The 15023-nt window shown below is 29.9% G+C and overlaps 1 protein-coding gene across 1 annotated transcript in view; it reads right to left on the bottom strand.

Annotated features, from left to right (window-relative positions):
• Positions 1 to 15023, bottom strand: part of LOC117174569 (dynein heavy chain 2, axonemal) — a 90379-nt gene that overhangs the window by 56929 nt on the left and 18427 nt on the right. The window contains exons 10-20 of the mRNA XM_033363793.1: positions 8486 to 8675; positions 8301 to 8397; positions 7961 to 8212; positions 7737 to 7864; positions 7550 to 7668; positions 7350 to 7464; positions 7077 to 7210; positions 6765 to 6958; positions 4679 to 4907; positions 2631 to 2782; positions 2303 to 2553 (exon numbers count right to left, since the gene is read on the bottom strand). Of these exons, the coding sequence (XP_033219684.1) occupies positions 2303 to 2553; positions 2631 to 2782; positions 4679 to 4907; positions 6765 to 6958; positions 7077 to 7210; positions 7350 to 7464; positions 7550 to 7668; positions 7737 to 7864; positions 7961 to 8212; positions 8301 to 8397; positions 8486 to 8675 (1861 nt within the window). The remainder of the gene's footprint in view (positions 1 to 2302; positions 2554 to 2630; positions 2783 to 4678; positions 4908 to 6764; positions 6959 to 7076; positions 7211 to 7349; positions 7465 to 7549; positions 7669 to 7736; positions 7865 to 7960; positions 8213 to 8300; positions 8398 to 8485; positions 8676 to 15023) is intronic.

Genomic DNA, 15023 nt, shown 5'->3' on the forward strand with positions numbered 1-15023 from the left:
CACGATGTCATATGAAACTTGAAATGTTTGGTATTGGATATTGTTGACAGATGACAATACGCCAATTAGCACAAATGGTAAGTTCCGACAGTGCCTGCAAGTTTGCCTACTGGCCGCTAAATGGCAATACCGGTTTCATATGTATACACCTGGTAGAGGGTAGGGGTATTTTAGATGTAAAAAAATGGTGTAAGTCACAAGTTATACAAATGCGCGACTGTTTTAACAGCAAAAGAGATGTAGCGCTTTACAGAACCATCTATAAGAAGATAATGACTGCACGTCCTTCAATTTTTCCTCAGAGGTGGCCTTAATTATCAGGGCAGAAACTATAGAGGAATTAGAAATACAATGGATACAGAGAGCTATAAACTGCAAGCATCCCAAAACGTTAGATCAACATGAAGTGCATAGTGAGGCATCCAATATTTGGCTGAGAAAGGATCTTTTGTATCCAGAATCGGAAGCATTCGTCATTGCGATACAGTACAAGGTTGTCAGCACCAGAAATGATTGCAAGCACGTGTTAAATCAAGTCATGGTTGACTGGTGCTGATTATGTCAACAGCTTGCCCTGAACCTAGGACTCTTTACAGAATGGATGCCTTTCTATAGATACATGCTAATGGCTATTTTAGAAAATAAAGATTCCATCTTATATTAGGATTTTACTATCCAACCGGATTATTACATTCAAGACAATCAACCTGATATCCTGATGCGAGACAAAAAGGTGGAAGAGTCTGCATCATTGACATGGCTTGTCCACTTAACCGAAATTCGTAGTCGACTTATAAAAACAAGATCCATAAGATAGCGAGTTCTGGCATGCAGAGAAGACCATATGGAGGAATGTGAAGCATGCATCTATTCATCACATTGTGATTTTGGCTACAGGCAATGTGTACACAAGCTGCACAGATCGTCTTTTATATTTAGGAGTCAGTAGGGCATGGGCAGGAGCTCAGAAGGCGGTATTTTAAATACCTGTCGCATTGTAAGAAACTTTCTCGACCATTAGAAAGCAAGCGACTGAAAACCTGTGGAGTGAGAAATAGTAACTCTTAGAAAGCATCCACAGGTGACTGTCGCCAACTCCAACGCTCGTGAACGCTGTTTAAGTATATAAACGAGGTGAAGGACGAATTCCTAACTACACCTTGCTCCTAATTTTATTTTTACAACATCATCACAACAGATTTCAAACACCGTATTAAATTGACTTATAACATCCTCCACCCATCACCCACTTGACTTAGTCCGTGGCTATGACGAAAAACTGGGTTCATCGGAGAAAAAGATTTAAAAAAATCATTTATAATGTCATTTTTCATGATTGACACAAAAACTATGCATCGCATAAAAAAATAATTATTATCAAATTTGTAGCTCTTTTTTGGTTAAACCAAATTTTTTGTAGTAGCGTATGTTATTCACGCAATTATTTTTTTTTCAATTACTATTTTTTACGAATAAAACAAAAACTAAGCGCTCTATCAAGGAGTGATGCTTAACAAATTTTCAGATCTTTTCGGAAACATAATTTTTGTCTGTTCATCTTTTTTAACATCTTGCCTAATTTGACCATAAAATTGAAATTTTAATTTTCCATTATTTTTTTTTGATCAAAATGATAGTTTTAGATTTTTCGAGAGAAACCAAAAAGTTCTTATGACCATGTTATAGGATTTTCAAAAGGCATTGTTTTTCTTATTGTTCGGCTTTCTCAGTTGAAAATGGTTTAAAAATCTTGAAAATACTCTTAACTGTTTGAATTTCTATACAAAGTGGCTGGCTGACGAACTCATTCCTTCTTTTAGAGACTTCCTAAAAAAAAAAGTCTGCCAAAGTTCGGTTTGATCCGCTAAATTTTTTTTTAGAGTTTTCGCGTTTACGCACGGCGAAATAGATAGACAGATGTCATCGCCAAAATTTGATTTTCGGCTTTAGAGGATCTTAAAACGTGCAGATCCATTGAAAAACTAAGGTGTGAAATCTCTGACAATTGTGACACCTTCTCAATCATAAATGATGAGAATGTAAAAAGTAACTATACTTACTATTACTGTAAAAAGTAACATTTTAAATCGATACAGTAACGAGTACTAGTTGCTTTTAAAAAGTAACTTACGCATCACTGATCAATTTACATGAATAATGAAAATATATAATCAATTTATAAGGATACATAATTCTATTCATTTGGAATTGGTAGGTTGTCGTCACTGGGGAGGGGATCGCAATTCACCACTTATTACTAATATAAATTGTTAAACTAATAATTAAATTATGAATGACTAACGTGGTTCCTGTGTAGCTGGAATAGCGAATGCAGCAACAGCCATTCTTGATGTAATGCTTGCCCAAACAATTGTCAATTTGTCAAAATCAGCAGTTTCTTGTGGAAGCTGCTTTCTGATATCTTCTGCATTAAATATATTGTCCAAATATATGTATCCCCTTTGAAATATTAAAACCATTTCTAAAACTTCACCGACAGTTGATAAAGCTCGTTCCCAATTATCAACTTGCATTGCAAATGGTTCCACGAACCTAATAAAATTAAATAAAATTAAAAATTATTTCAATTATTAACATCCAAATATTCAAAGTCATTATTTCAGTCGAACTTGGTTGATTTCATAGCAGATAATTGCACTTGATGGTCTTCTAATGATTGATTTATATCATCTACTGTTTTCAATTTGAAGACACCTTTTCCTTTATATGGTATCATTTCCAAGGGCATCACATTCCAAATTTGGGTTATATTTCTCAGACCCTAAAAATAAAATAATCTTGTGATTATTTGGTTCTTACCAAACCCATTATTCCCATTTATTTTGTTAAATAAAAGCATTCCATTTTTCTGCACATTTTTTAGTTTAACAGGGTTTTCAGATTTTAAAACATTTTCAAGGGGTTCGTAAAGCACAGCTGTGGTAGTTACAGCCATAAGAACAAATATTATAGGAAATTTAAATTCAGTTTTTAAGGTTTTCCTATAACGAAATTGTTATGATTTATTTTGCAATTTCAAAAAAATCATTAGAGAAAATCATGATAAGAAACTAAAAATACAAATAACTAATATGAAAATATAAAAAAAATATTGCAATATATAGAGAAAATACAAACAAATTATTGATATTTCAGCCAGAATTTATTGTGCTATGAAGTATTTTACAAAATGTCTAAGGATTTTACAGATTTTGAGTTAGTTTAAAAGATACCAAGCGAATTTAAAGAGATTTAACAAATTTTAAGGAAAGGCAAACAATTTTCTAGGATTTCCAAAGACATCATGGCATTTCAAATAATTTCAGAAAATTGAAGAGAACTTATAGAATATCTAACTATTTTAAAGGATTGACAGAATTACGAAATAAAGAATTTAAAAAATTGTAAAAATGTTGGGTGATTTCAAAAGATTTAGGGCTCGATTTAAAGAAACTTCTAGAAAAATTACAGAAATAAATTTTATGAATTGAACTTTTAACGAATTTTAATGTATTTTGAAAAGTTGCAAGGTTAAAAGAATATTCTTGAACCTCCAAGTATAGATAACTTTAATGAATACGTTTTATTAAATTCATATTCGAGGGATTTGCATAATTGCTACTTATTTTGATAGATTTTGAAGATCATACCATTATATATTTTGAAATATTCCAAAGAATTTTAAGAAATTTAATCAATTTTTATATTTTTTGAAGAATTTCATAAGATTTAAGACCTCCAATTATTCGAAGAATTTACCAGATTTGAAATGTTTTAACTTTTTGTAACATATTTCAAAGAATTTCAATGGATTACAAAAATATCAAGGGATTTCAAAGAATTTGTAAAATTTTTAAAGATTTTAAGCTCTATTTTGAGGGATATGTAGAGAACTGTGGAAAATAAATATAATAAAATAAAATTTCAAGGTATTCCTATAGCGATTTCAAACATTACAAGTTTTTTTCTCGCTAATTCAAGTAATGTAAGAAGATATAAAGGATTTTATTATTAAATCTTCGTACAGATTTGAACGATTTGAAGATATATAAATGAATGAATAAACGTCAAATGATTTTAGACATTTTTAGTTACTTAAAAAGCTTCCAAAGGATTTAAAAAAATGCCAAAAATGTCGAGGGATGTCAAAGAATGTGGTGGGTTTCCAATTATTTCAAGGAATTAAAAAGAATTTCACAATCTTAAAGGGATATGGTAGGACCTTAAATTTTTTCGAAGATTTTAGGTGATTTTACCAAATTAATTAAATGTATAGAGAACTTTAGGGAATAAATTAATTTAATTAAATTTTCAAGGGAATAAAAATCCTTTCTATTAAATTCAAAGATTGCAAAGCTTTCAAAGAAATTTAAAAGGCTCTCAATCAAATAAAACGAAAGGTTTTTAATGTAATCATTTGTTTGCAGGTTGTCTATTTTTTAGATTAATTCCTTCAATATTTTTGTATTAGTTATTCGAATACAGATTATTATATAATCGTTCTCTACATAGAAGTCCTCACATTTGCCTGAACGTTTCGCCAGGAGAGAGGAAAACTGTAGAAAACAACTTATTTTTTGACAATCTTAGGCCTGGTTCTTTCAAAAATAATTTTTTATAGTATAGTCGATGAAAAATTAAAGATTTATTCAGAATTTAATGAAAATTCCTAATGTACCACTTCTATGGCAAGTTCCATGGTCGCTGCATTTGAAATTTCACTGATTTCATCAGCAAAGTTGTGCATCTGCATTTCTGCTATTGCATCCAGTGTAAAATCAACCGCATTTTGATCAAAGTCTTGATCCATTAATTCTTTCACTTTTTTCCAGTGACGTTCTCTCATCGCTGTATTTTTCAAATCAGTTATCAACGGAAGAGTTCTTCTGAATTTGTCAACACGTGATCTAGAAAAATGAATTTATATTATTTATTGCATTAGCAGTGAATGCATGTGTGCAAAACCGATTTAAGCTGATTTAAAAAAATTTAATGTAATATGATATCGGTTGTTAGATTTAATCTCAGAAATCAAACAATCAGAAAGCGACAATCGACAATCGACGGAAAATATAATTTTTGGAGATTTTGTAGAACTTCAGAAACATAAAAAAAAAGAAATGTAAAAGAAAAATAGTGTATTACTATTTCACCAATAAAAAATTATTTTGAATACCATTAATTGTTATCGCGCTTGAATGCAAAATCAAAGCATTAGAACTCTTCTAAATGTAATATAATTACAAAATTTTAGTTGTGTTGCTTCTTCTCGTCTAAATTGTGTTTATACGAAACACTAAGTATAATTCTTTTTTTCGCGATATAAAATATGAAAAGGCTCAATTAAATGTTTAATTTAAAGAAATTAATTGCAATAGTGTTTTAGAAAAGCTTCGATGTAACACTCCACTGGCGAAACTGTTCTAGAATAAAGTTGGAAAAATTGTTATAGAACGCATATATTTGTTTATTTCTAGAACAGTTCATGAACAGGACCGCAGTTTTGTTCCTTATTTGTTCTAGAACACATCCGTAACAGCTCTCTAGGCGTTGACATAACGCAGTTACGGTCAGTTCTAGAACAAAGTGGAGAAAAATGTTGTAGAACGTCTGTGATTGGTTGATTCTAGAACAATAATGTAGCATCTGTTCTGTCATAGTTACTAACTATTGTTCCTAATTTCTTCTAGAACACATTCGCAAGAACGTTCTAGAACGTCGACATTGCACCGATACGTTGCAGTTATAGATCCAAGTCGAAACTAGTTTAGCTGTTACATTCGTAACAGCGTTCTAAAACGTCGCCATAACACCGATGGTGCACAGTTCTAGATCAAAGTCCAAATAAACGTTATAGAACATCTGTGATTGGTTAGTTATAAAATAATTATGCATTAATGGTTCTCTAACATATACTAATTTTCGTTTCTAATTTGTTCTATAACTCATTAGAAACAGCGATCAAGAACGCCGACATAACGCAGTTATTGTACAGTTCGATATCACAGTTGAAACAAATCTTATAGAACGTCTGTGATTGGTTGGTTCTAGAACAATAATGTAACTTCTGTTATGTCACGATTAATTACTTTTGTTCCTAATTTGTTCTTGAACACATTCGCAGCAACGCTTCAGAACGTCGACATAACACCGATACGGCACAGTTCTAGATCAAGTCGAATCAAACATAATAAAACATCTGTGATTGGTTAGTTATAGAATAATTATGCAACAACTGTTCTGTAACAGTTACTAATTATTCTTCCTGTTTTGTTCTAGAAAACATTCGTAACAGCGATCTAGAACATTGACATAACGCAGTTACGGTAAAGTTCTAGATCAAAGTTGGAACACCTGTTGCAGAACGTTTTTAATGGATTAGTTCTATCAAAATTATGTTAAAACTCTTCTGTAACAGCTACATACTTTTGTTCCCAATTTTTCAAAATAGGATTTAGGTGATCAAAGGTAAAAAATCGAAGATTGCAATCAGGGGTCAAACATAAAAGGTCAAAGGCCAAATTTCAAAGATTGAAATCCAAAGGTGAGAGGCCATAATAGGTCATAGGTCAGAGGTCGAAGTTCATGTATCAGGCGTGGAAGTTCATTAGTCAAATCACTCTCTTTTTCACACTCACCTTTTTCCTTCAGCACTAACCTTTTCCCCATTTTGATCCTTCTTTGGCGCCATTTTGAGTATTTTTTTAAAGAAAAATTTGCATTAAATTCTAAAAATATTAATTATGCAGGATAGACACTTATACCTCGAACTATCAATAATTTCCCAATTTTTTTCTTTCAATTCTCTGGATAATCTTGTTAGTTTTCGGAAAAGTACGTTTCCGGTTTCACTCATTTCATCCAATTCGATTGTCCAGAAGTTTCCAGTTTTATAACGTTCCCAACTTTGATCCCAATCGTTGGTTAAATCCCATACGAGCTCAAGGGCTGTGACATCCTATATATTTTAAAATAAACAATGAATTATTTCATAGATGTATTCACATTTCAATAACTAATTCCCTTATTTCCCTTGAATAAAGAAATATGGAAAAACCAATACGTTAATGTCGTACTTTATCTAATTTGTCAAACTCTAGAGAATCCGGATGACTGATGGCAAAAATGGCTAAATTGGCCTTCAATATCTTTTCTTTTGATGCTAAGATCGCCATTTCTTTACGGAAGTTCACAAGCCATTGAATAGCATCTGCAAAAAACATTTCAACTTATTCAAAAATTAAAAATTAAATAAAATTTCAAATAAATCGTTAGAAAAATTGTAGATTGAAATCTCAAAAAATAAAATAATAGTGAAGGACAATATGATTTTATTAAAAAATTCTTGCCTTTTGTAAGCCGTTCAGAACTGAAAGGCCCTTCCTCATAAAATCTCGTTGCCAATCTTATAGTGCTTGCCCTAAGAAGTGTAGCCTCTTGTAACAATTTATTCTTAAACTCATCCTACAAAAATAGTACATTTAATTATTTTTTCCCAACACTTTATTGGCGAAATTCTATATTCAATGACATTTATCAAAATTAGAACCTTTTTCTCTAATAAAGCAACATCACACACTGATAATAATTCTAAATATTTGGCCCAGATTGAATCGATATCCCTAACTCGCCTCTTAAATTCCAAAGTCATTTGCACTTCGTACTTTCCTAAAATATCAATATAAATAGTAAAATATTTACGCAAGTTAATGACAACAAAAATTCATTTCTTGTACCTAAAGTTTGATACTGTTCTTGAATCTTGGGAAGCTCTTCCTCTTTTATCGGGATTTCAGCCATAAGCTTATCAAAGTATTTTAAACCTGCTTGCATCGTAACAAGATCTGTTGGCATTTTTCTAATTCTGCAATTATACAGAAAAATATTATGATTTTAATTAATGATTATTCAGTAAAAGAATTATTTAAAAAGTTATACACAATATGTAGCTTTTTCATACTTTTTACTACTTTCGACTACGTAATTATGAACGTGATCCACTTTAACTTCAGTGAGCTTTAATAGCAAATTAGTAAACTTCTGTTGCCATATAAAACATTGATCAATTACAGCTGTTTTAAGTTTTTCAGAATTTATATCTAAAAATCTAACTGTGACTACAGTATCTTGATATAGAACATTATTTGACATTTCGGTATAACGACTTATATCTGAATCAAATGAGGCTACTGAGGGATCTAACTTTTCGTATCTAAAATATATATTCATATGAAATAAACAATAAAATTTAATAATTATAATAAAATTTATAGAATTTAAATCTTGTGTAAATTTCTCACCTTTCTATAAACATATCTTTGTTCACTTCCCACAAGTCTCGGAAAGGTTCCCAAGTTTTCAGGTAATCCTGAATTTGCGAGAAGCAAAAAGCAACTTCTAAAATTGAAAAATAATTTTTTAAATATTTTTTCTTTCCTAATATACATAATGATTTTTTAAATTAATGTTTTCTTAGTTTTTATACCATTGTTACACGCTTGTTGCAATCGATTAATTTCACTATCATGTGCATACATTTCCCAAAAAGGTTTGACATGCGGTTGCTTTAAGAATTTTTGCAGTAATCTTGGAAATGATTTTAAGGACTGAAGAAGACTTAAGTGAACGTCTTCTATCACTTTAGAAATTTCAATCAGGCTCGGTACAAAATTAATCTAGAAAAAATGTTTGACAATACAATTTTATTTAAAAACAGTGATATCTAAATCTTTATTTTTGTTAATATATTTCAAATATTAATTATAATAATCCTGAAAGTGTAGCTCAATAAATTATACTACATTTAGAAATAACCGTGGGTTTTTGTTGTTGCAAATAGCAAGGAACCAGTCATTCTCGAATGACACATTTTGAGTGAAAATTTTTTAATGAAATGCCGTTAAGTTGCGAAATTGAAAAGTTTAAACTTTGATAAGTTTTACATTTCAAAGATTCTAAATTTTTAAATCCTAGCTATCATATTCAATTCAGAAACAATAAAAATTAAACGATTATAATTCTTTTGATGAAAAATTTTTATATTAGAATATAAATTAACTTTATTTAAAGTCGTCAAAAAGTAACAATTGTTCAATTGTCATTCATTTTTCCAAGCTGTGTTTCTTTTGAAATGTTTTAAAATATTCTTTTAAAACTATTTTTAAAAATTAAGAAATGATTTTTTTCACAAGTATTTCAAAAAATTGTTACATTATTTTTAAACCTATTAAAATCCCTAAAACACTTACAAATATTTAAAACTCAACATTTTGATTTTACCTTTTTGGAAAGTTAAAAAGAAATTGCTTTCAAATTTTGCAGATTCTTTATTGAATATTTTGAAACGCCTTTAAAGTTTTTTTAATATATATTCTCCTGAAATTAATTATTTAGAATGAAAAATCATTTTCAATTTTCTTCGAAAAATTTAATATTTTTTTTCCTGTTTGAAGCTTTTTCAAAAGCTCAAAAATAATCTCAATCTTTTGCTTAAAATCTTCAAAAATCTAAAAATAAAATTTAAATCCTTTCAGGTTTTAAATTATTTTTCAGTCATCTAAAAACCTTTATATATCTCTTCAGCACCCTAGAATTTTTCTAAATTAATAATTAATTTATATTTCACAGGAATTTCGAGCAATTGTTTTCATTATCTTAAAACATTTTCAAATCCTTGAATTGCGTCGAAAAATTCTTTTCCAATCTCTCTATTTCAAACAATTCAGTTTCAAGTTATTCAGTTTTAAATATTAACAATTAAATATTGATATATATTTAAAAATGGTTCTTTTTCTTAATTGGATTTTTTTCAAGTGATTTGTAATTGACACTGCTTGAGCAAATAACAATTTTTAAACAAAAAAACTTCTTAAACATTAGAAGAAATGAATAAAAATTATGTAATTATTCAACGAAAAGTAGCATAGGGTACAAATTTGAAAAAAGTGGACAACTCTGGCTGAATTTTTATGAATTTGGAAAATTGACAAAACATAATTGTTTAAATAATTTACATTAGTTTACACAATAATTTTTTTTAAAGTCATGGTCAATATTAAAATTGTTCATTATTAATTGTTCTTATAAAAAACAGAATGAAAATTGTTAAAAAGTAACAATAATACGTAAACATGTAGTTTTTATTTTTAGATCATATTTGGGGCGCTATGGGGAGGGTGAGGCTGGGTTGACAATAAAAGTAATTAGTATGGTTTTATTTCGTAGACACTTCTCTTCAATCCCTAAAAAGTTTGGCACGGTTCGATAAAACCCTGGAACATGAGCTCATTTTTTCGAAAATACAAAATTTCCCCATGTTAATTAAATTGGATTTTGAAGTGCCCGGTGTCACGTGTCATTTGAGCAAGAACATTATAAACTGTTTAACAATTCAAAACAATAATATTCAATCTTAAAACAAAAGCAGTATAAAAGTGAAATAATATAAAAATTAAATAAATTTAGAATTTCTTTTACTTCGAAGTGACCTAGCGGTGCTCTCATAGGAACTTTGCCATAGGATTGAAACTTAGAGAATAAGCTAGAGATGAGGTCTCTAACTTAGAAAATTTAATTCTTGAAAAATACCTTAAGCCTACGTAAAATATCTTAAAACTTACCGAAAATTTTGGTATGTTTACCAGAAAAATTAAAAGAGTTATTGCAAACTTTTTAAAAACTGTAAACACGTTGGAAATGATATTTTAGTATGAAAAAATCACACGAAACATAAAATACGAGTTTAATCCTCATCATTATTTTACTTAACCCTTTCGCTAGCAGAGAGAATTCGACAAAAAGTGCCCAAAAGGGCAGAAAAATTTGTTATCCTGAAAATTTGTATCCTGGAGTTTTTGGGATCGCTGAATCCGAATATGAAGCCGAAATTCAGAAATAAAAAATGGCGGATCCAATATGGTGGACGAAAATACAAAAAAGCGGCTCGATTTGAATCAATTTCGGTACTTACGGGTTTTTGGGGTCGCTGAACCCGAAAGTGAATTCAAAATTCAAAAATTTTAAATGGCGGACGAAAATATACGCTATTTAAAATTTTCGAATTTCGATTTCAAATTCTGATTCAGCGAACCCAAAAACCCGTCATTACCGAGATTGATTCAAATCGAGTTTTTTTTGTATTTTTGTCCACCATATTGGATCCGATATTTAAAATTTTCGAATTTTGATATTAATTTTAATTTTGGTACTTACGGGTTTTTGGGGTCGCTGAACCCGAAAGTGAATTCAAAATTCAAAAATTTTAAATGGCGGACGAAAATATACGCTATTTAAAATTTTCGAATTTCGATTTCAAATTCTGATTCAGCGAACCCAAAAACCCGTCATTACCGAGATTGATTCAAATCGAGTCTTTTTTTGTATTTTCGTCCACCATATTGGATCCGCTATTTTAAATTTTCGAATTTTGACTTCAGATTCGGATTCAGCGACCTCAAAAACCTCCGAGGAAGACTTGAATGCAAAATCGGAGTAAGTTAAATAGGAAAAAAGAAGATTGACGCATTTTGCGTCAATGCCAATCAAGGCTTAATAATAGAAATAAAAATAAAATGAGCTTTACTCAGTGGTCATAATAATTTTTTTGCAACTAGCTCAACTTAAGCCACGTTATGTGCCAAAATTAAATTATTTTTGTCACATATTTCTAAAATTCATGGATAGGCTAAAATCTAAAGAAATTTTAACTGTAAAAAAAGATTTTCGACCAAAGTGGGCTCTATTTAGTCGTCATTATCAACGCCTTAATTATGTTCCTTAAACTTGTAAAATTTTAAACCTTTTCAAATAAATTAGAGGCGCAAAAAAAACGTCAACAGCGTTTACTATTAAGCTGATTAACCTTATCATTGTCCAATGTGGGCCGAGAATTACGGCAATCGGTAGTTCCCGAGATGAGTAACGAATGTGTCACGATTTGTGATAATCAGTATTTTCAGATAGGTTTTCACAACATTTTGCTTAATAATTCAGTTTACATTATAAACAAATTTAATGAACCAATGCAGTAATCAGGCATTTTTCGATAGAAAAATTCGTTTGTTTCGATTTCAATTTTTTTAATTAAAAACTTTATGATAATTTTAGAAAAATTCATAATTTGTTGATTAACCTTGCGAGTTTTCACAAAAAATTTAATAAACAATTGCATTATTCGGGCATTTGTTAGCAGAAAAATTCGGTTTTTTCAATGCTAGTCCTTATAGTTCTGAAGTTCATGATGATTTCAGCAATACTCATAATATGTTGATAAATTTTTTGATTTCTTTAAACAAATTTAATGAACAAATGCATTAATCAGGTATTTGCCTAGAGAAAATTTTTTTTTTCTAGGCCAACTTTTTTAATTAGGAAGTTCATAGTAACTTCAGCAAAATTTATAATTTTTTTATCAATTTTATGATTTTTTTAAACAAATACAATAAACAAATACATTAATCAGGCATTTGTCTGCAGAAAAATTTGTTTTTTTCCATGTCAAGTTTTTTAATTAGGAAGTTCATGATAACATCAGCAAAATTCATAATTTATAAATCATTTTTATGATTTGTTTAAACAAATTTAATAAACAAATGCATTATTGGGGCATCTTTCGACGGAAAAATTCTGTTATTTTTCCATGTCAGACTTTCTATTTTATTTTATAGTACCGCAAAATGCAAACGATTTTTGCCTGACACGAATTTCAAAGATGCGAGAAAAATGGAGAAACAGTAGAATATCAGTTTTATCGTCATTTGTATTACCATAGCCTTATAATAACAAAAAAGAATCTAAGAAGGCGCCAGAAATATTTTAAGCGAATTCAAGACTGTGGCACAAAAAACGAATTAATAGAGAATTGCAAACTGAATTATTATGGTGCAGCTTAATAAAAACATTGACATTGAAAAAGACGAATATTTTCATAGTGAAATGACCGAATAATGCATTATTTATTGAATTAATTTAAAGAAATCATCAAATTTATTAACTATTTTGAATGTTGCGGCAGTTATCAATAAGTTCCCAATTAAAAAGACTGATACAGAAGAAATTTTTTTTTCAATGACAGATGCCCAAATAATACATTTATTTGTTAAATTTTGTTTTTAAAAATCATAAAATTTATCAACTCATCATGAATGTTGCAGAATTTATTATGAAGATTCCAATTAAAAGTCTGACAGACAAATAAGAATTTTTATGTCGTAAGATGCCCTAATAATGAATTTATTTATCAAATTTGTTTTAAAAAATCATACAATTGAACACAAAATTATTAATTTTTCTGAAGTTATCCTGAAGTTCCTAATTAAAAAAGTTGAAATAGAAAAAAAACAACTAATTTTTCGGTCAAAAATGCCTGATTACTACATTTGTTCAATAAATTTGTTTATAATATAAACAATTATAATATTAAAAGAAATGTTTTTAAATATAATATTGCTTACATTCAAAATTCTCGCAATATAACTTGAAAATCGTATAACTATGGAAAGTAGTAGAAAACATTTTTTCAACAAATAATTCGTTTATAAATTTTTTTTTTGTTTATATTCTAATATTGGAGCATCTTTAACTGATGTGACCTTATGCAACGTAGGCGATTTCAACAATTTAACTTTTATGGACGAGCAGCGGGAACGACAAGTAGAAAAAAGGGCCTTTTTTTGCCATGTTTGTTTATTTATAAAGAAATTGAAAATCTAATTAAAAAACTAGGCTCGACAAATCTCTTGGAAATCATATCAGCTTTTTTACATTCTCATCATAATGAGAAGGTATTGGTTTTATGTTAAATTTCACTTTGTCGGTTTTCATCAAATCTCAACGTTTTGAGACTCACTGTGTCAGAAAAAACGATTTTTCAGAAGGTATTTGTTTATCTGCCTGTCCGTCTGTCTGTAGTCTGTAGTCTGTAGTCTGTAGATACGATAACTTTTGAAAAATTTAACAGATTGGATTCTGCTTTAAAACACTTTTTTGAGGCCTAAAAAGAAAGAACAAGTTCGTAAACCAGATATTTTTGATCAAAATTCAAAAAGTAAGCGCATTTTCAAAAATTTTGAAAACAAATTTTTTTAAGATTTCAAATTTCTATCTGCAGTTATTCATAGTACTAAGAAACTTAAACAATTTATCCTTATGACTTTTTTCTATAAAAAGAAAATTATCAGATTTAGAGCATTTTTCAAAGGGGAAAGTGTTCCTATGACACTGTCACTGTACAAATCTAACGTAAGTACCATTGCAAGGTTATGTTTAATTAAATTTTTTAAGTTTTATTTTGAGTTTCTTAGTCTCGTAAATAATAATCTGTCACTGTGAGTTTCATTTTCTATATTTATTATTCACAGGTTATAATCACAGGATAATCACTTTTAATTTTCAAATAACGCGCCAAATTGGGCTAGGGGCAGAAAAGAATTAATGGTGGGAGGTGGTAAGGAGTGGGGTGTCCTGCTTTTCCTACCTAGTCATCTGGTCACCCTGGAAATTCACTAAATATATTATTATTATTACACCATTAAGCCATTTCCCTTTCGGGGTAGGCGTGACTCACTCGGCAGGGTAAAGGAGTAGTGTGTGGATCGGATAGAGATTTTTCAGATTGATCCAGAATTCTCGTGCTATTTATGTAAATAACACGTTCGTTCCGCAACACTGCTCCGACCCAGGTTGCTGATCAATCTCTCTAGCAATCACCCCAAGCGAAGAACCTCACGAAGCCGTTATGTAAGGTTCCCCACTTGGGTCCATTAATAGCCAAGGTCTTTGTTTCAGGCGTCGTTCACTCTACTGACACTCTTTTTATTAACTATTTTCCGCCATACTTTTCTCTCATGGCATACTTCTCTAGCTTCTTTTATGTCCATGCATTTTTTCATGCAGGCTCTCGTGTTTCTGTGACTTCTTATGTTTCTTCTAAGTAGGGTCTCATTTACACATTCTAACCATTCTTTCCGCGGTCTACCTCTGGGCACGTTGCCATTTACTTTACCTTGATACACTTGTTTCGTTAG

The sequence above is a fragment of the Belonocnema kinseyi genome, chromosome 6 (assembly GCF_010883055.1).
Source record: "Belonocnema kinseyi isolate 2016_QV_RU_SX_M_011 chromosome 6, B_treatae_v1, whole genome shotgun sequence".
Classification (NCBI taxonomy): Eukaryota; Metazoa; Arthropoda; class Insecta; order Hymenoptera; family Cynipidae; genus Belonocnema; species Belonocnema kinseyi.